Genomic DNA, 19,917 nt, shown 5'->3' with positions numbered 1-19,917 from the left:
CACATTTAGGGTACCTGGTTTATGGCCCTACGTGTGACGTCCACACCTACAGCAACCAGGCTTAAACTTTTGTAGAGGAGTCAATGTTCGGGTCGCCTGAGGCGGGGAATCCCACACTGAGAATACTGCAACGTGGAAGAAGACAGCTATGGTAAGATTTTACACAACTCTTTGATAGCTGTTATCTAGCGAAAAGAGTTTCTGTACTTCAGATTTTACCCGCTAAGCCTCCTTAAATTGTTCTATAAGGTGGTATTTTACTAAAGATGATGCCTTCTGCATGCCCAAGTGGCCATGGAAACTAACATTATCTAATCTATTCAGTTGCCAATTTTTCTTTCCCAGCTTTAATCAGAATGAATACATGGTGCAACCTTTCGACGTTCATAGGCAACTACATTTTTATCTACATAGACCAAAAAGTATAGGAGGGTTGATCCAACTATTGGTATGTTCTCACCTAACCATTCAAGTCAGGCAGTTCCAAAATTACTTTGGCTAAATGGCTCACTGTATTTCACTGGTTTATTTTCATAAATGTGTGGAATTGCTTTGTCCTTTTGAGGCAACTCCACCACATTTATGGCTACCTCATCTGTTATCTTTTCCTGGGCATCAGTTGGCGATATTTGTGCCACAGACACTTAGTCAGAGACTCGTACATTTGTCGCACCTTTCAGTTTGTGCACTGTCCAGAAACAGGGCTTCCTTTGGGCTAGCAGTGTTCCAACGTATCCTTCGTTCAAGGCTTTCCCAAGTGTTATGTACCTGGGGTTTCTGACTCATCGGTAAGAAAGAATGGAGGGGAACGTCATCAAACTTGGGAGTTGTGTACTAAACCCAAACTTGGCATCTGTGTTGCCTACTTCATTCTTCTCACCTTTTCCTCCCAGCCATCCCCTGGCCTTGTCATTTCTACGAAGATCTTTGGATAATTTTGGAACTCTCAGGTTACAGGATTGAGTTTCTAACTCTGCAGGCGATTGGGCAGCAAACTCTGAGGAGTTGGGGTTGGTGTAGTGCATTGTGGGGAAGGGGGGAGCTGAGTTTTGGAAATGCAACCCAGTTAGATCAGAAGATCGGATCCATAACCTATCAGTGAGGGAGAATTAAGCGGACAGTACGGATACCAAATTATGGTAAGTACATAACTTTTAATTTCTCAGTAGTATAATTTATATTCTGATCGTCATAGGGTTGCCACCTTTCATTGTGGCTAAAACTAGAGTAAGGCCATACCCCTCGCATCGCCAGTATCCCTGCCCATGCCTATCCTCTCTCCCGCCTATATTCCACCAATTTTCTGACATCACCTGGCAGGCAACTCCCTCTTTTTCCATTCCTGATGCCTGCGTTCGGCTGGTTTACTATGCTTTCCTGTGAAAAAAGCATAGTAAATCAGCCGATTTACAAACTCTGGTAGTCTATTTTTTTGAAACAGAATACTAAAGTTTGTACAGTGTTTTCTGGACTACTGGAGAATCAATTTGATTTCCAGATAGTCCGGGGGAAAAAAACTGAGCGGTGCAACCTTAGATACTCGTATAGTATTAGCAAACTCTATACGAGGTAATGCAGTGGTCATGAGCATTATGGGTAAAAGGAGGAACTTGAGACTGTTCAAGAATCTAGAGACAGTTGCCGAGTCAGATCCGAGGGTCGAATCTGCGACACTTCATTGAGAGAGAATAAAAATGGACAACACAGATGTATAGCTATGGTGAGTACATAACTTATATTTTTGTATACTGCAGTTATTTTGCATTGAAGTCCATGTTGCCAGTAAAACAAAACCTGGGGAAATCGGAAATAGGTTGTTTAAATATATGTAATGAATCCCATTTCATATTGATATTGCACATGATTTAGAATAGTGTGTAGGGCTGTGTAGAAAGAATGCATAGTAGTTTAAACTGCATGCTTTTCAGCTTAAATTATAATTTTCCTGATTTATTTTTAAATGGCATGAATGTCCATGTGTTTGACTAATGTATATATTTTTAATTTCTAATGTATATATTTTTAATTTCTAGGATTTGCCTAGAAATGTTCAGTATAAAAAACTCTTCACTGTTGGACTTGAGCTTCCAGATGATGCTACAATTCTAAAATTTAAGCGACTTGTGAGAAAATTCATATGGGAAAATGCAAATAATGGTAACAGTCTTATTACTTTACCCCTAAAAAGTGTTGTAAGTTGTGATAATGAGCTAATCATTTTAATTGTTGCAGGTACAGGGTGCATTCATCTTAAATAGTGAAGTGTGCATTGCTGAACAGATGGTGGAGATGGTCTGTAGTTCATTCTTTGTATTGTCTCCTTAGAGATGGTACGTGTAGTGGTAAATTTTCTTCCCTTACAAACTTTAAAGGGCGTAATTAACTTTGATATGTACACTGGTCAGAATTTTGACTCTTGTCAGATGTAAAAGCCTTTTTGGTCTGCATGTTTAAATTTAGACAGCTCCTTGTACAAGTGCAGGTTATCAAGGGTGAGAAGTGCATTTCTTTGCTTTCTTTGAGAAGAGATTGGGGTGGGAGCAAATTCAGGTTGCAGTTCCGATAACACACCCAAGGTGAGTCACAGATCTCCTAACCAAAAGCATGTAGCAAGCTGTGGTGGCCTCTGCTGTCTGGTTTTCAGTTTTAGCATTCCAAATCACTATTTAGAACTTCAGATTGCATCAGAACATCATGAATCTTAAAGCTGGGCAGCCAGCACCTGGGAAGAATTCTGCTCCTGAATTTCTGCCTGCTAAAAGGCAGAAGAGCTTTATCCCTGGAGGAACTTTGATCCCTCAAACTAGGAAGCAGAGGAGCTAGCCTGTGTGGTCCAGCTGTACTTGGTCATTGACTCCAGACAGCTCACCACCTGAGGACCTATCCTTAGAGGATGTTTTCATACAGTGATTGAATTTCATTTGGAAGCAGATTTCTTCTTTTCCCCCAGATCAGATGGCAGATGTTCTTCGTGTTTCACTGCTGAAGTCATTACATAGGTAGGTACTAGGCTATTGGCCCTAGAGCCTATTTAAGCCTAGCCACCCAAGAAAATTTTCCTGTGCCACTGTCGAGCAGATCCACAGAAGTGATCCCCGGGGTGAATTTCCTATCTCCCATCCATTCATCAAGATTTTTCTTGAGTGCTAATGAGGAGCTTTGATATAGATAGGTAGTTTGTTCCAGAGTATGGGAAGTCTCTGGGACAGTAATCTATCCCTCCAGCATGTTCTGTTTATTGTGGTGACAAGGTTTAGGTCCCTAGAAGCATGTAGCTCATAGGGATTGGGATTTCTTTAAGTGGAGCATGTCTAAAAGCTCTGGGTTTGACATAGCTTTGTGTGTTAGGCAGAGATTGCCTCTGAATAGGCGATATGCGACAGAGTAAAGCCGCAGTTTTTTGAGACTGTCTGCGTAGGGCATCTGTTTGAGGCCGGTAATCCTCTTTGTGAGGTATTTCTGCGGCCTTGTGTAGATGTCTTTAGACTACATATATATTTCTACAGATCAGACACCACCTTCAGTATAATCTAGTAGTTAGAACGCAGTTTAACAAGCTTTTAAGTAAAGCTATCAGACAAACTGCTGCAAGGCATCTGTTCTTATTGCTTGTTTATTTGTAGAAGCCAAACGGAGCTTATTAAAATACGCTAGCTTTACGCTTACGCCAGCAGAAGTTTTAAAACTGCACGCTGTATCTGTGTAATACTGTTTATCTATCTTTATTTGGGAGTCCATAGATGTCTTGTGAGGTACATACCAAAAGGGGTGTATTACACTCTACAATAGGTCTAATGAGTGACGAGTAGAGGGGAGCAATGACCTCTCTTTTTTTTCCTGGAAGAAAAACCTTTTCTGATGTGTGCCACATAAAAGGATTTCCGACTACTGTGGTGTTGTGATTATCAAAGGAGACTACTGTCCACCTGTGTCCCAAGGTCTCTTGGGTACAGAGTTTTTACCAAAAGGGATGACAGTGCACTTTCTGGCATTGTTTGAGGCCATGGCTTTGACACCAGGCATCTGTCTCAGCGAGGCCCTTTTGTAAGATGTCCACATCTTTTGGAGTTTTGATTATGGCTTCTAGTTTGCAGTCATCTGTGAACTTAGCCAAAGACCTTCTGGGTTAGCCTGTACTTCAGAGAAGTAGATATCAAACAGGAGGGGACCCAGGACTGAAACCTGTGGTACTCCACTTGTCTGAAGTTGGATTTGGAGTCTGCTACTTTCACAGTGTGGGTTCTGTCACTGAGCCAATTGGCAACCCATCTTGTGACATAGGGATTTCTACCTAGTTTAGTGAGTTTATCTATAATTCCAGAGTGGGGGATGGTGTCAAAAGCATTGGCGAAATCTAGATAGGCTGTGTGAACCACCTTACCCTCATCTATGGCTTTGGTGACTGCTTCAAAGACATCTATCAGGTTTAGGAGACATGATCTGCGTTTTACAAACCCGAACTGGGTGGGGTCCAGAGTTTGGAGATTACCCATGTCATTGTTTATATGTTCCATAATGATACGTTCCATAGCCTTGCCGACCAGGCTCGTTAGGCTAATGGGGCGATGTTCGTGTTTCACTGTTAGTCATTACAATTGGGTTATCCTGCTGGCAGGCTACCCGCAGTCGGCTTGAATTCCAAAGTCTAGGTCCGGCGTCGGTTGCTGTCGCCTCTTCCCTGATGTCGGGGTGCCAGGGGTATAAAAGATGCAGCAGACGCCGTTTTCTTCAGTTTTTCTTGCTGTGCGGTGCCCGAAGCAAAAGCAGTTCGCAAGTGCCGGTTGGCCGACTCCTGAGATTTTCAAATTCGAATTTCAGATCCGAAGTCTTCATTAAAGCCAAGTACCCCGTTAGGGAAACTTTTTTTTTTCTTGCTCCAGATCAATGTCAGAAAAAGTTAATTGTATTTCTTGTGGGAAGCAAATACCTCATAAGGATTTTCACTTACTGTATTCCTTGCCTAGGCCCTAATCACGACGTTGCTAGTTGTCGGTTTTGTGCTAGATTTAACCAACGCACTATTAAGCGTCGGTACGATTTTGCATGCCATTACTTTGGCAGAAGGCATTAATTATATAATGCCGTCAGAACAGCCGTCTACTGGAGTTTATAAAAAGTGCAAAGAAAAAGAAAAGGACAGGCATCAGAGATCCAAAACAGACGAGGCTCCTGCTAGGCCTGTCGCCGGTTCTCAGTAAGGTGCTTTCACAGCCCCTGATGCCTACTACCTCAGAGCCACAGGCCGCTTCTGACTCCCACATGAAGCTGACTAGGCTGCTGGAAACTGAAGATGTTAAGTTGTCAATCTCGCCTTCATTCTTGCTTGATGGGTTCGGAGCTGATCCTCGGCTCCGACTCTGCACTTTGCTAAGCTCGAGAGTCACTTTTACCAGCTCGAGGCAGCCCCATATCCCATGATGCAAGGCGGTAAGTATCCAGATCTCGTTTGCCGCTTCGCTGATGAGGTCCTCCTTTTGCCAGCTCCTGGTAAGTGTTTTATATAATACTTTCTTAACCCCTTTTTCACTTTAAACTTTATATTTTACGTTTTTAGTTTATATTAAGTCCCTTTCTGACTAAAATTTCCCTCAATCTTTAATTTTTTTAGTCAGGCCTTCTCCCCTCCCACCCCCCCCTTGTTAGGGTGTGTGTGTGTGAGAGGTTAGTTTTAAATATTTTTTTCGGGATATCTTGTTCTTTGGGACTGTGTTGTGAGTGTTTCTGCACTATGTCCAAAGAAAGGGTCTCAGGCTTTAAGAAGTGTGACTCGTGCTGTCAGAAGATGTCTGACAGACGGTCACACTTCTTGCTTATACTGCCTGGGACCTCTCCACCTGCAGGACTCCTGTGCGATTTGTCATTCCTTTAGCCAGAGAGTCCTGCAGGAGAGGAGAAATAAATTGATTTTGAGGGGTCTTCTTAAACCGGAGGGCTCTCCGGCTAAGTCGGCTCCGAGCAAGACTTCTAAGTCTTCCAAGGCCCAGGCTTCTGTGTCCAAGCCTGCGGCCACGGCTCCGACTCTTTCTGAGTCGAGATCGGCTCCGGCTGGTGCCGATCCTGGTTTGCATAAACCTTCGGCACCGGTGGCTATAGGTGCCGATACTAGTTCAGTCATCGGTGTCTGCTCCGGCTGGTTCCGACCACCATGTGGCTCAGGCTTCGGTGTCAGCGCCGATCGGCTCCAACACCCTTACCTTTATGTCTGTATCGGCTCCGGCTGGAGCCGATGCATCGAGACCTTCTGTCGGTGCCGAAAAGTCCTCGGCTCCGACTGCATCTATGGTTTCGTCTGCTCCGATGGTTCCTTCGAGGAAGAGGTCCAGGTCCCCTTCCTTGGAACCGAAACGCTCGGCTTCGGCCTCACCTCTCCTCTCGGAACGGAGCCATCTGAGCCGATCATCCAGGTCATCCAGACTTTCTGACCATGATTTAGAGAGGGTGGTCAGTAGATTATTGAAATCACAGGCACTGGCCCAGATGCTACATAGTCCGTCTCAACAGACTACTATTAGTCCACACCCTCTTGTAGTTCCTCCTCCGACTCTATCTCAGAGTTTGGAGCTGGAGTCTTCGTGAATAGTTTCTGCTATGGCTGAGGGGCAGATACCTCCCCCTTCTGCTCCCTCAGCATCTACTCTTATCTCCTCTTCGAGACCTTCCTTAGAGGGATTCAGTGGTCGGGCTTCCCTGGTCTCCTCCGAGGGGGTGAGTGGCATCGGACCCTTGTCCGACCCCACTCTTCCCCTTGGAGCTTAGGCCTTGGTGAGCTCTGCTCCGACATCTGCCTCGGAGCCTTCTCTTTCGGTGGGCCCTGGAGTTCCTGTTTCTTCGGAACGGGTTCTCTCGGACCTCCCTGGGAGGGGAGCCTTCGAGGTGATGAAGAGTGTGCTGGCCACTGGACTCAGCCAGCAGTCTGTTCCCTTAGCTCCTCCCTCTACGGTGCCTGTCGATATCTCTGCCATCTCTCTTGCTCCCGGACCCAGAGATCCTCCGCCTCAGGTTTCCCCACTGGGAAGAACCCCCTCTTCCGAGGATTCTCCTGATCAGTCAGGGGATCCTCCGCAAGAGGACTTGTAAGAGGAAACATAGACTCCCCTGAGTCTATCACTTCAGATACCGACTTAGATGAGTCTGAGGGATCCCCAAGATCCCCCTCTGAGGATGTCTCCTTTTCAGACATCCTAGAACTCCTTAAACAGAGGGGAAACTGGCCCTCCAATAATCCCTCTGAGGATGAGTCGGTATACCTGGAGGCATTTGGATCTCGGCCCTCCACCTCCTGGGTGTCTCCGCCTTTCGACCCCCTTACGCAGGTTATTGCTCGAAAGGCTTGGGCTGCTCCTGACTCTGTAGAGCCAGTTCCTAGGAGGCAGTCTAAATTTATTACTGCCCCTTCGGATAAGCAATTCCTTATGAAAGGTGTCCCTGCTGATGCCATGGTGGTGGCGGCTGCCACTAAGAAGGAACTTGCAGATCCTTCCGTACCTGTCCATCCTCCTAATAAGGACTCTAGGACCATGGATAGGTATGGTAAGCGGATGTTCTCTTCAGCGACCTTTGCTATGCTCGCTGAACTACTTATGTCACTTCACCAGACTCCAAAGGGACATCCTTAAGGAGCTAGGTGAAGTAGTACAGGATCCCACAGCTGCAGGGGCTCAAGAAAAAATTGCTTCGCAGCTAGGAACCCTTAATTCTATTGCTAACTCCTCCATGCGACTGATATCATATGCAGCAGATGGAGCGAGTAGGGCGCAGGTACAGGTGTGGCTCTTAGACGCCAAGCCTGGATGCGGCTCTGTAATTGCAGATCCCTTTAAGGCGTCCTTCACAAACTCTCCCTTTGATGGGTCAGCTTTGTTCGGCCCTCAAGTGAAGGATACATTGACCAGGTGTGAGCAGGACGGCAAGACTCTTTCTGCCATAGGGGTCCGTTTTTCCACCCCTTCTAGACCTTACCCTAAAGGACAGAAGGGTGGCAAAATGTGGTTCCGCAAATCCCAAGGAGTCGCGCCGGATACACGTGGTCAGTTTACCCCTAGAGGCAGAGGGGGTAACAATAACAGACGCCGCTCTAGAGGCAGAGGGGGTCCACAAAACCAGGGAAGCAGAGAGACTCTCTCTGACAAGCCCTTTCAGCATCCCTGAGATGTTGCCCGACTGTCCATCCTTGGAGGCAGTCGGGGGAAGACTATTGCTGTACCCAGAAGCCTGGCGTTCCCTCTCTCAAGACAGATGGGTACAGTCGATCATATCCGAGGGTTACAAAATTCCTTTCGAGGAAAGTCCCTTCTCTCATTCAAATTCCCTTCCAGATGTACCACACGGTCTAAGGGAAATTGCAGAGTTAGAAGTATTAAAACTTCTACAATAAAGAGCCATTCAGCCAGTTACAACAGACCATTCAGAGCCCGGAATCTACTCAAGATTATTTTTGGTCCCCAAAAAGACGGGAGACTGGAGACCAATATTGGATCTCAGCAGACTCAAGTCTGTGAGAAAGACAAGATTCCGAATGGTCACACTTCAGTCAATTCTGCCCTTCCTGGAGAAGGACAACTGGATGTGCTCAATAAATCTTCAGGATGTGTACTATCACATAAAAATTCACAGGCGCTCCAGAAGGTTTCTCTGCTTTCGGCTGGGGTCCAGTCATTTCCAATTCAGAGCCCTGCCCTTTGGTCTCACTACAGCCCCCAGAGTGTTCACCAAATGTATGGCAGTGGTCACGGCTCACCTGAGACGTCAAGGATTCCAGGTGTTTCCGTATCTCGACGACTGGCTTCTTTCAGCCATCACCAGGCATCAGCTTCTTCAAGCCAGGGATTACACTATAAATCTTTGCACTTAATTGGGAATTTCGATCACTACGAAAAATCCTCCTTATTTCCCTGCCAGTCTATTACTTTCATAGGCGCAAACTTAAACACTGTTCGGATGTCAGCAACCCTCACAGACCAAAGAATCTCAGATATAAAAAGTCACGTGAGGATCATCCTAGCCAGCAAGAAAGTACAAGCCAGAATGGTTCTAAAGGTGTTGGGCCTCATGGCTGCGGCCATTACCCTTCTTCCCTTGGCCCGCTTCTCTATGCGCCTGCTTCAGTGGATGTTGTTCACTCAGTGGTCTTACCAACAACTTCCGATGCGTCACCAAATACTGGTGAGACAAATTTGCAGGAATCATCTTTCATGGTGGATTACTTCTCGCCAGATTCATCAAGGCAGACCCTTTGTACCCCCAGCACCGGTAGCCACTGTCACTACGGACGCCTCCCTGATCGGGTGGGGGGGGTCATTATCAGGGCAGGATGGTTCATGGGACGTGGCAACCGTTCGAATACCACCTGCACATAAATGTCCTAGAGATGAGAGCAGTGCTTTTAACGTTGCAAGCCCTCAACGACTTTCTTCTCTTGGGAACAATTGCAGTTCACACAGGCAACATGTCTGTAGTATGGTATATCAATAAACAGGGCGGAACCAAGTCCTACCCCTTGTGTCAAGAAACTCTCAGACTTTGGCAATGGGCGATCTCCTCTCATCGGTTTCTGGTAGCAACGCATATCCCTGGGAAAGCCAACATTTTAGCGGACAGATTGAGCAGAGCTATTCTCATGCCTCACGAGTGGTCTCTCAAACAATCTATAGTGGAGGAGATTTTTCTAGAATGGGGCCGCCCATGTTGTGATCTTTTTGCTACTCCCCAAAACAGCAAATGCCCAGACTTCTCTCTCTTCCCACTGCCAGGCCATCCCCCCAGAGACGCTCTAACCCAGGATTGGCCCCAGGGACTTTTTATGCCTTTCCTCCTTTTCCGCTGATTCTACAAGTACTCCAGAAAGCCACCGTTTTGAGAGCCAAAACGATTCTCATTGCTCCCTATTGGTCTTGACAGATTTGGTTTCCGTTCCTCCATTGTCACCTTTTGGTGCAGCCGTGGCATCTGGACCCAGTGCCAGACCTTCTGATTCACCAATCGGGTCAGCTGCACCGGTCTATCCCTTCTCTCAACCTCACAGCATGGTTGCTCCACTTCCTTCCTTAGCCAGGCTTCCTATGATCTCTAATCCTGTTAGAGACATCATAGTAGCTTCCCTCAAATCCTCCACTAGGAGGATTTATATTAGCAAATGGAAACGTTTTTCTTGTTGGGCAAAAGCTAAAAATATTGATCCCTTTACTGCTCCAGTTCAAGCAGTTTTGGATTTCTTAGCGGAAATTTTTCACGCGGGCTCCTCCTCTTCCACGGTCAAAGTACAGTTGGCTGCTATCTCGAACTTTCATGTCGGGTTCGCAGATCATAACATTGTCCCATAGGCTTTGCAGAGCCTTCTTAAAAGGAATTTTTCTCCTGAAATCTCCAATCAGGAGTCCTCCTCCTCAATGGGACCTAATTTTAGTGCTGACATCCTTGATTCTTCCTCCCTTCGAGCCAGCTGTTTAATGTTCCCTGAAATTTCTTTCATGGAAAACTTTATTCCTGGTTGCTCTTACATCGGCTAGGAGGGTATCTGAACTTCATGCTCTCTCTGTTCGCCCCCCCCCCCCCCCCGGTTCTGTCTTCCACAAAGACAGAGTATCATTGAGAACTAATCCGACCTTTTTGCCTAAGGTCGCTTCAAAGACTAATTTGAATCAGGCTATTGATCTTCCTTTATTTTTCCCAAACTACTCAAACAGATCGGAACAAAAGTTACATTATCTTGATGTTCACCGCCAACTCAGATATTATTTGGACAGAACAAAACAATTCAGGAAATCCGATCAACTCTTTGTTTCTTATGCTGATAACAAGAAAGGCCTTCCTGTCTCAAAAGTGACCTTATCTAGATGACTTTCTTCTGTCATCTCTGAAATTTATCAGCTCAGGGGAAAACAGCTGTGCTCGAAGCCTAAAGCGAATTCAACCAGAAGCTTAGCCACTTCCACAGCTTTTCAAGCTAGACTTCCATTAGACACTATTTGTGCAGCAGCCACTTGGGCCACTCCTCATCCCTTTGTTTCTCATTACAAATTGGATTTGGCCTCCAGAGACAGAGCCAGTTTTGGCTCTACAGTTCTCAAGAGTCTGTTCCATTGAGCCACCCAGGATAGAGGAGCTAGGGACGCGGTCCCATCAAGCAAGAATGAAGGCGAGATTGACAACTTAACATTGAGAAGTTATGTACCTACCATAACGTTCCATGTTAGTTGTCTTCTCTCGCCTTCTTTCTTGCGACCCTCCCTCCTTCCCCCTGGCCTGGACAGACCTTTCTCTCTACATGGAAGAATGCTTCTTAAGACCATACAGTGCTGGTCCTCCAAAATCATCCTTCAGGCTTTTTCTCTCCTTTCTTCCTTTTGGGAAGTTTTTTATGCTAGGTGTTATTGCCTATAGACAAACGAGATCTGGGTAGTTACCGCCTTGCATCATGGGATATGGGGCTGCCTCGAGCTGGTAAAAGTGACTCTCGAGCTTAGCAAAGTGCCGAGTCGGAGCCGAGGATCGGCTCCGAACCCATCAAGCAAGAAAGAAGGCGAAAGAAGACAACTAACATGGAACGTTATGGTAGGTACATAACTTCTCAGTATTGGACACTCGGAAACTATTCCCTCAGATGGGTCTGGAGCCGCTGAGCAGGCATCTGCTTTTGAGGGTGTTTTCAGGCCTACACAGTTGTATGTAAAACTTACTTCAGCTTCAAAGGCAAAGACTCGAGCAGTTCTAAAGACAAAGAAACAAGTACAGCATTCTTCTGGACCGGCCACCATGCCTAAAAAAAAAAGATGCTTAAAATGGCCGAAGACCTAATTACTTTGATCAGGGGTTCCCATCCCCCACCTGATAAGAGGCCTAGGCAAGAGATAGAATACGAATCTTCAGACCAGTTTTCCATTTCCTCTGATTCCTCTTCCGATCAGGAATATTCATTTCCTCCCTATGAGGATTCTGATGCTGAAGAATCTATCCCTTCAGCCTGTCCTCCTGAGGATTATTCTTTTGGGGGGACTCTGCATACTATGAGGGAGCATTTCCACTGGGAGAGATTTGATTACTCTGAATCCAAGAAAAGGCTCAGAGACTTCCTTTTATTACTTCAGCACAGGTCCCTTGCTATCCCTCCTGTTTTAGACAGACTGGACTCTGAAAATACATAATCCACAATATCTCCAGACTCTCTACCACCAACCACTGTTAAGCCAGACAGATACTACAGGGTTCCAGATTCACATAAATTTCTTTATAAAAACCCTGCTGCTGACCCAGAAACCATCTCTCAGGGTCCCAAAGGGGTCAAGGCTTCCACTGCAAAAAATCCTATCCCCTCTGATAGGGATACTAGGGCCCTGGACAGATGGGGGGAAAAAGATTTATACTTCTGCTACCTTGGCTGTAAGCTTTAAATTGCCAATTTCGTATGCTTAAATATCAGCAATACCTTATGTCACTGCTTAAACAGAAAATGTTAAATTCAGAATGTGCAGAAAATAAAGAAATGCAGGATTTAATGCATACAGCTGAACAAGTAGGAAAAGCATACATTGCAATGTGGTTTTGATTCTCTAGAGGCCTCCTGCAGGGCCGCTGTTAAGGGTTCTGTCATTAAGAGGCATGCTTGGTTAAAGGAACAAAATCTGCCTGATCATGTTAAAGCAAAGCTATTAGATGCTCCATTACAGCATGATACTTAAAGCAGAAGAGGTGTTGAAGAAAATGGAGGACAAAGCTAAGTCTGTGCAAACAGTCAAGGATTTCTTGCAGGTACAACCCCCCAGATTTAGCAGGAACTTGCCTACTAAGAATTGGTCCTTTCCAGTGTCAGACAGGCCACAAAGAGGCAGATGGACATCCCAGAGGCAGATCACAGCCCCAAGGCTCATACAAGCCTAAACAATGGGGTGCTTCTACCTCCAAAAGCGGAGATGAAAAATCACAGCCATACAGGAAACAGTCTCTAACTTTCCCCTGCCAGCACCAAGCACTTAACTTCTGGCAGCCCCTTTGGTGGAAAACTAGCACTTTTCTCACAAAATTGGCACAAGGTCACCCAGGACAAATGGGTCCTAAATATAGTATCACAAGGCTACAGGTTCCACTTTCACACCCTGCCAAGACCAAACGGTATGCCAGACATGCCACGCAGTCAATGGGCAGAGGCACAAAAACAAGTTTCATCCCTCATGGACAGGAGTGCTATTCAGTTGGTACCACAACAAGAGCAGGGACTAGGATTCTACTCAAGGCTTTTCTTGGTGCCCAGAAAGGACAAAGCCTGGAGACCAGTACTGGACCTGTCTATCCTAAACACATTCCTGGATATCCCAAAATTCAAAATGTTAACTCTGCATCAGCTTCTGCCCATGCTAGGCAAGAGGGCTTGCCTTGTGACTTAAGACCTAAAAGAGGCATACCTGCATGTGTGACAATCCTGCAGAAGATGCCTCAGATTTATAGCTGGATCAATGCATTTCCAATTCTCTGCACTGCCCTTTGGCTTATCTACTGTGCCCAGGGTCTTCACAAAATGCCTGGCACCAGTGATTGCATTTTGCAGACAGAGGTATACAAATATATCCTTACTTGGACGACTGCCTTATTCAAGCAGAGAACAAGGACATTCTAGTACAGCATCTGGCGTTATTCCTGGGTGCAAGCTTAAATACAACTGGCCCAGATGGCTTATCTCCCACCAGACAAGCACAGACAACTGACTGCTTATTTCAAAATGGTGGCAACAAAGACCCAGTTACCTGCAAGAAAAATTCTGCAGGCTTTGGGCTTCATGGCATCCTGCATTCTGCTGATTCCATATGCAAGACTACATATGAGGAAACTTTAATGGTATCTAAAAGGTGTTTGGACTCAATATTGCTACAGCCTGGAAACAATAAATCTGAAGTAGGAGGATTAATTTGTCAGCAACCTGTGGGTTTGGATCCGATATCGGATCCGAACCGGCATGGTTTATCCAGCTATAGATCCGAACTCCTAGCTCCTCCCCTCACTCATAATGCCCTGCTCTTCCTACATGACCTCAGATCTAGTTTGCCGCACATGGTAAAGGCTGGGTCGTCAGAGCTCCAAAAGCTAAGTTGTAGTATTCTTTATTAAAGGGTTTTAAAATTTTTTAAAACTTTAAATTTGTGTGAAAGTTATAGGTTTCCCTTCTGTTTATATCTTTTTTTTTTGGGTTAATTTAATATAGATCAATGCATTACCAACGCTGGTTCGTAGTTGGTGTGTGTGTTTTTTTTGGGGGGCCTTTGAGTGTTTTAGTTTATTGTTACTATTAGACTTTTTTTTTTTTTTTTTTTTTTTTGAGGCCCCAAAGGCTGTTTTTTCAAAGTGCTCCAAGTGTGGCCATAAGCTTTCCCCTGCTGATGGCCACACTCGGTGCGTTCGATGCCTTGGGGTTGAACACCTCACTTCAGGGTGTTCAATCTGTGCAGGGTTCAACCCCAGGGCATTGAAGGAGCGGAGTCTAAGTTGGTCTTGGCGGGACTCTTGCCCCTGGACTCGGCTTCGGCCCTCGCCCCCTTGGTGGTCACTGCTTCGGCAGTCTCTGCCTTGCCTGCTCCTCCTCTTCCACCCGGAATTCAAACTCCCGCCAATGGGTCGGAGGAGAGGGAAGCCAGGAAAAAGGACCGGAGAGAGAAGCACCACAAGCGGCGGGCCAAGACCTCCGTTTCGGCCCCACCGGCTAACCGGGCTTCTCCGGCCTCTCTGGCTGCTGGCTCTCCCCCTCCTCGGCTCCGGTCCCCGTGCTTTTCACCGGAGCCTGAGGATGAGGAGACCCGACCTTCTTCAAGGCTATCGAGGTGGCGCTCAAGTCCTACCTCGGTAGCCTCGTCGAGGTCTACTTACAGCCTCTCCGATGCTGATCTGGACCGGATGATGCGAAGGTTCATCCAGGCCCAGATGCAGATGGGAGTGCTCCTGCCTCCCCCCCCCCCCTCTGGGGGGGAGCTCGACCCCCTTTTTTAAGCCCAGTACTCCTTCTCCGACCCACTACCCGGGTTCGGAGCGCTCTGAGCCGGGCAGCCTCGGAGCCGCGGATGAGTCGGCACCGACGGTACTTCGGATCCGACCCTGCCCTAGAGTCTGTCAGATCCGACCTCTCGGAGCCTTGGCCCGAGCTTCGGATCTGAGGGACTGTGTGCCTTCGGCGCCGTCCTTGTCTGAGCGCACTGGTCCCTCCGATCCGACGGGCTCAGCGCCGGCTCCGATCCGCTCATTGGATCCGAGGGGGAGCCGACTTTCGGATCCTATTGTCGAGGCTGGAAATGTTACGGATCAGAGGTGGGTGGTCTGCCCCAAAGTCTTCCTCGGATGAGTCTGTGTTCTTGGAGGCATTTGAAGCGGGCCAGTCTACCACTTGGGTGTCTCCTCCTGCCCGACCCCCTGGTGGACCTTATTACCACCAGGGCGTGGTAGGACCCGGACACCGTGGAGCCAATCCCTAAGAGGCCCGACAGGATCCGTAGCCCCCCTGCTGACCGTGCCCACTGGAGCAAGGGACCCCCCGGTAGATGCCATGTTGTCGGCAGCAGCCACTGAGGGAACTCTCCCAGGAGAGTCCCTCAGTCCATCCCCCGAGCAAGGAGTCTTGGATGATGGACCGTTTGGGGAAGCGAATCTTTAGTTCAGCGACCTTCTCAGTGAGGGCGCTCAACTATTTGGCACACGTCATTAGGATGCAGCGCGATCTTATCAAGGAATACGCTGCATCCCCCCAGAGTCCATATCGGAGGAGGACAAACTTATGCACTCCACCCGTATGGCCACTCTTCGTTCTGTGACTAACACCTCTATGCAGTTACTTTCCCACACTACCGAGGGAGCCGCTAGAGCTGCGGGAGCGGGCCTAGTCACAAGATGGCAGGCCTGGCTCCGCCACTGCGATTTTACGGAGTCCTTCAAGGTGTCATTCGCGAACGCCCCCTTTGACGGTTCTGCTCTTTTTGGCAAGACGGTTCGCGATACTTTGGTTCAGAGTGAGAAGGACGGGAAGACGCTGTCTGCCGTCGGAGTCCGCTTCTCTGTGCCCCAGAGGTCCTACTCTAGGAACCAAAAGGGCCAGAAGATGTGGTTCCGGAAGTCGCAGCATTCCCAATCTGCTCCGGACAACCAGTCCTTTCGCGGCAGAGGAGGACAGGGAGGACGCCGCCCTAGGGGCAGAGGGGCTCCCAGGAACTTTGGGTCCAGAGAACCCTTCTCTGAACGGCCCACGCGGCAACCCTGAGGGGTTGCCCGACTGCTCCACTCTGGAGGCAGTCGAGGGACGTTTCTCAGAGCACCTAGCGGCATGAGAGTCCATTACATCGGACCGCTGGGTACTCCGGATTATATCCAGAGGTTACAAGATCTTCTTTCTTAATGTCCCAAAGTTAAAAATCCTCCCCGATGTTGCACCCTATCAGAGGGAGGCCGCTTCAGCAGAAATTGGCCATCTGCTGAGAAAGAGCCATCCAGCCCGTCCCCCCAGATCGGATCAGGGTTCTACTCCAGGTTCTTTTTAGTGCCAAAAAAGACGGGGGACCTAAGACCCATTCTAGACCTGTCCCTGTTGAACTTGTCAGTTCCCAAAGAGAAGTTCCGGATGGTCACTTTGCAATCCATCCTCCCCCTTCTAGGGCAGAATCACTGGATGTGCTCTATAGACCTCAAGGATGCGTACTACCACATTCGCATGGTCAGACGATCCAGGAGGTTTCTTCGCTTCCGGCTGGGAGCCAGTCACTACCAGTTCAGGGTCCTTCCCTTTGGTCTCACCACAGCCCCCAGGGTGTTCACCAAAGTGTTAGCAGTGGTTGCGGCCCACCTGAGGCTTCAGGGGGTGCAGGTCTTTCCGTACCTAGACGACTGGCTTCTCACCGCCCCAACAAGGCATCTACTCTCTTTGGCAAGAGACTCCTTCCTTCGTCTAGCTCCCAAGCTAGGCATCACGGTAAACATAGAGAAGTCCAACCTGGTCCCTACTCAAACAGTAGAATTTATAGGAGCCAGGTTAGACACGGGGTTCGGGATCTGCGACTCCAGGTGCTGGCCATCCTTCACTCCAGCTCAACACCTGTGGATTTGGTCCTGAGGGTGCTAGGGTCTATGGCGGCAGTGATTACTCTTCCGCACGCCCGCTTCAACATGCTGGTGCTTCAATGGGCACTTCAGGTGCAATGGTCATTTCTCTCCCTCCCCCTGTATCATCCCATTGCGATCAGCAAGGTTTACAAGTGGTCTCTCTTGTGGTGGCTCCATTCTCCGGACCTCCACAGGGGCTGCCCTTTTGTGCATCTCCCCCTCTCGCCACGGTGACCACAGATGCTTCCCGCCTCGGGTGGGAGCATTTTTCGGGCCGGATGGTCCAAGGCACGTGGAGCGATTCAGAGACCTCCCTGCATATCAGTGTTCTGGAAATGAGGGCGGTGCTCTTGGCGTTGCAAGCACTTCACGCCCTCCTTCCCCTGGGAACAGTTGCGATTCAATCAGACAACATGTCGGTGGTCTGGTACATCAACAAACAGGGGGGGACCAGGTCTTACCCTTTATGCCGAGAAGCCATGAGAGTGTGGGAATGGGCGATCACCAACCGCTTTCTCATCACAACGCATATTCCGGGTCGGACCAACATCCTAGCGGACAAGCTCAGTCGCACCATTCTCTCCCCGTACGAGTGTTCTCTCAATTCTCAAGTAGCGAAACGTATCTTCGCACAGTGGGGGACTCCCTGTTGCGATCTCTTTGACTCTTCTTTAAACGCCAAGTGCGACAGTTTTTTCGCTCTAATCCCCCCTCCAGGGGATTCTCCGAGAGACGCTCTGGTGCATGCTTGGCCTCCCGGTCTTCTTTGCATACCCCCTCTACCTCTGATGCTACAAGTACTTCAGAAAGCCTCTCGGTTGGGGTGCAGAATGATCCTCATTGCCCCGTTCTGGCCTTGACAGATCTGGTTCCCTTAAGGTCTCATTCAGTGAATCCACCTTGGATTCTAGATCCCATTCCAGATCTGATATCACACCCATCGAACCTGCCAACTCCGAACCTGGACAACCTGAAGTTGACTGCATGTCTGCTCCAGTTCCATTCCTAATCAGGACTCCCGGTATCTTGTCCCCAGTTAAGGCCATTCTGGTAGCGGCCCACAAGCCCTCTACCAGAAAAATTTACCGCAGTAAATGGAAGCGTTTCTCCATTTGGGCAGAGCGGCAAGACCTAGATCCTTTCACGGTTCCCCTTCCTTTGGTTCTAGATTTCCTTACTACTCTCTTTAATGATGGCGCCAGTAGTTCCACGGTCAAAGTTCAGCTGGCGGCCATATCTCATTACCATGTTGGACACGATTCAGGGCCTCTTATGTCGGCTAAGTTATGCAAAACCTTCCTAAAAGGCACCTTTTTGCTCAGACCCCCTGTCAAAGAAATGGTTCCCCCGTGGGATCTTTCCTTGGTTCTTCAGGCCTTGACCACTCCCCCCTTCGAACCTGCGGCCACAGTCTATCTTAAATACTTGTCCTTTAAGACTGCTTTTTTGGTAGCCATTACTTCGGCTAAGAGAGTTTTTGAGTTTCAGGCCCTGTCCATGAAACTGCCTTATTTGATTTTTCATCCGGACCGGGTGTACCTAAGGATCAATCCCTCCTTTCTTCCTAAAGTAGCTTCGGAAGCTAACATTAATCAGTCCATCAACCTCCCTGTTTTCTTCCCTAAGTATCAAAACAAAGGCAAATACAAACTGCATTCCTTGGATGTTCACAGACAGCTTCGTTTTTACCCTCATAGGACAGCTGGTCATAGGCAATCAGACCAGTTGTTCATTTCTTTTGCCAAATTCAATCTGGGTAAACCAATTTCCAAAGTTTCCTTGTCACGCTGGATTTCTCAGTGTATTCTGTTGGCGTACCAAGCCTCTGGGAGGCCTGCACCGGAGGGAGTCCATGCTCCTTCGACCCAGTCTCTCTACTTCAGCTGCCTTTAAGTCTAGGGTTCCTCTGGATGACATTTGTTCAGCAGCCACTTGGGCTTCATCTCGTACCTTTCTTACTCATTACAAGCTGGACGTCACTTCTAGAGGTAGAGCATCCTTTGGCTCTGCGGTGCTCCGGAATATCCTTCCATGATGGCCACCCAAGATTCAGGTAGCTGGGGACTCTGTCCCCCAGGTTGCTGACAAATGAATTCTCCTACTTCAGATTTAGAAGTTATGTACTTACCATAACGTTCCATCTGAGTAGGTGGATTCATTTGTCTGCAACCATCCCACCCTCCTATCCCCCTGGCCTTGTCAGTTTCCTGCATAGGGTGTGTTACCCTTTGGTTAGGGTAGTTGGTGCAGGGCAAACTCTATCCGAGGTCATGTAGGGAGAGCAGGGCATTATGGGTGAGGGGAGGAGCTAGGGAGAGCAGGGCATTATGGGTGAGGGGAGGAGCTAGGAGCTCGGATCCATAGCTGGATAAACCATGCCGGTTCGGATCCGATATCGGATCCATACCCACAGGTTGCAGACAAATGAATCCACCTACTCAGATGGAACGTTTAACTTCTAATTACCCTCATTCCTTGCCTACAACAGGAGTTTTGATGGTGGGTAAAAGCCTGTCACCACAATACGGAACAGCCATTCACCTTACCCACAGCCAGGCAGATAGTGACAACAGATGCATCAGATTATGCTTGGGGGGGCCCATATGGCAGGAAGATGTATTCAGGGCACATGGTCCGCAAGTCATATGCATCTGCATATCAATCAAAAAAGAGATGCTAGCTGATCAGAACGCCCTGACAGCCTTTAAGGATCTACTTCATCCAGGACAACTACTGATAAGGACTAACAATACTACAGTTATGTGGTACATAAACAAGCAGGGAGGCACACATTCCTACCCCCTCTGCCGGCTAGCCATGAACTAGTGGGACACAGCATTGACTTACCAAGTACAT

General features: G+C 47.9%; 1 protein-coding gene across 2 annotated transcripts in view; it reads left to right on the top strand.

Moving 5' to 3' along the window:
* The window catches only part of LOC122789336 (RNA/RNP complex-1-interacting phosphatase-like), a 676,254-nt gene that overhangs the window by 517,353 nt on the left and 138,984 nt on the right, over positions 1-19,917 (top strand). For both annotated transcript variants that reach the window (XM_044056703.1, XM_044056702.1), the window contains exon 5: positions 2,034-2,157. In XM_044056703.1, coding sequence (XP_043912638.1) covers positions 2,034-2,157 — 124 coding nt within the window. The remainder of the gene's footprint in view (positions 1-2,033; positions 2,158-19,917) is intronic.

This window comes from Protopterus annectens, chromosome 14.part0 (assembly GCF_019279795.1).
Source record: "Protopterus annectens isolate FY-2018-M chromosome 14.part0, PAN1.0, whole genome shotgun sequence".
Taxonomy (NCBI): domain Eukaryota; kingdom Metazoa; phylum Chordata; order Ceratodontiformes; family Protopteridae; genus Protopterus; species Protopterus annectens.
Note: the sequence above shows the minus strand (reverse complement) of the source record. Positions and strands in the feature narration are given on the sequence as shown.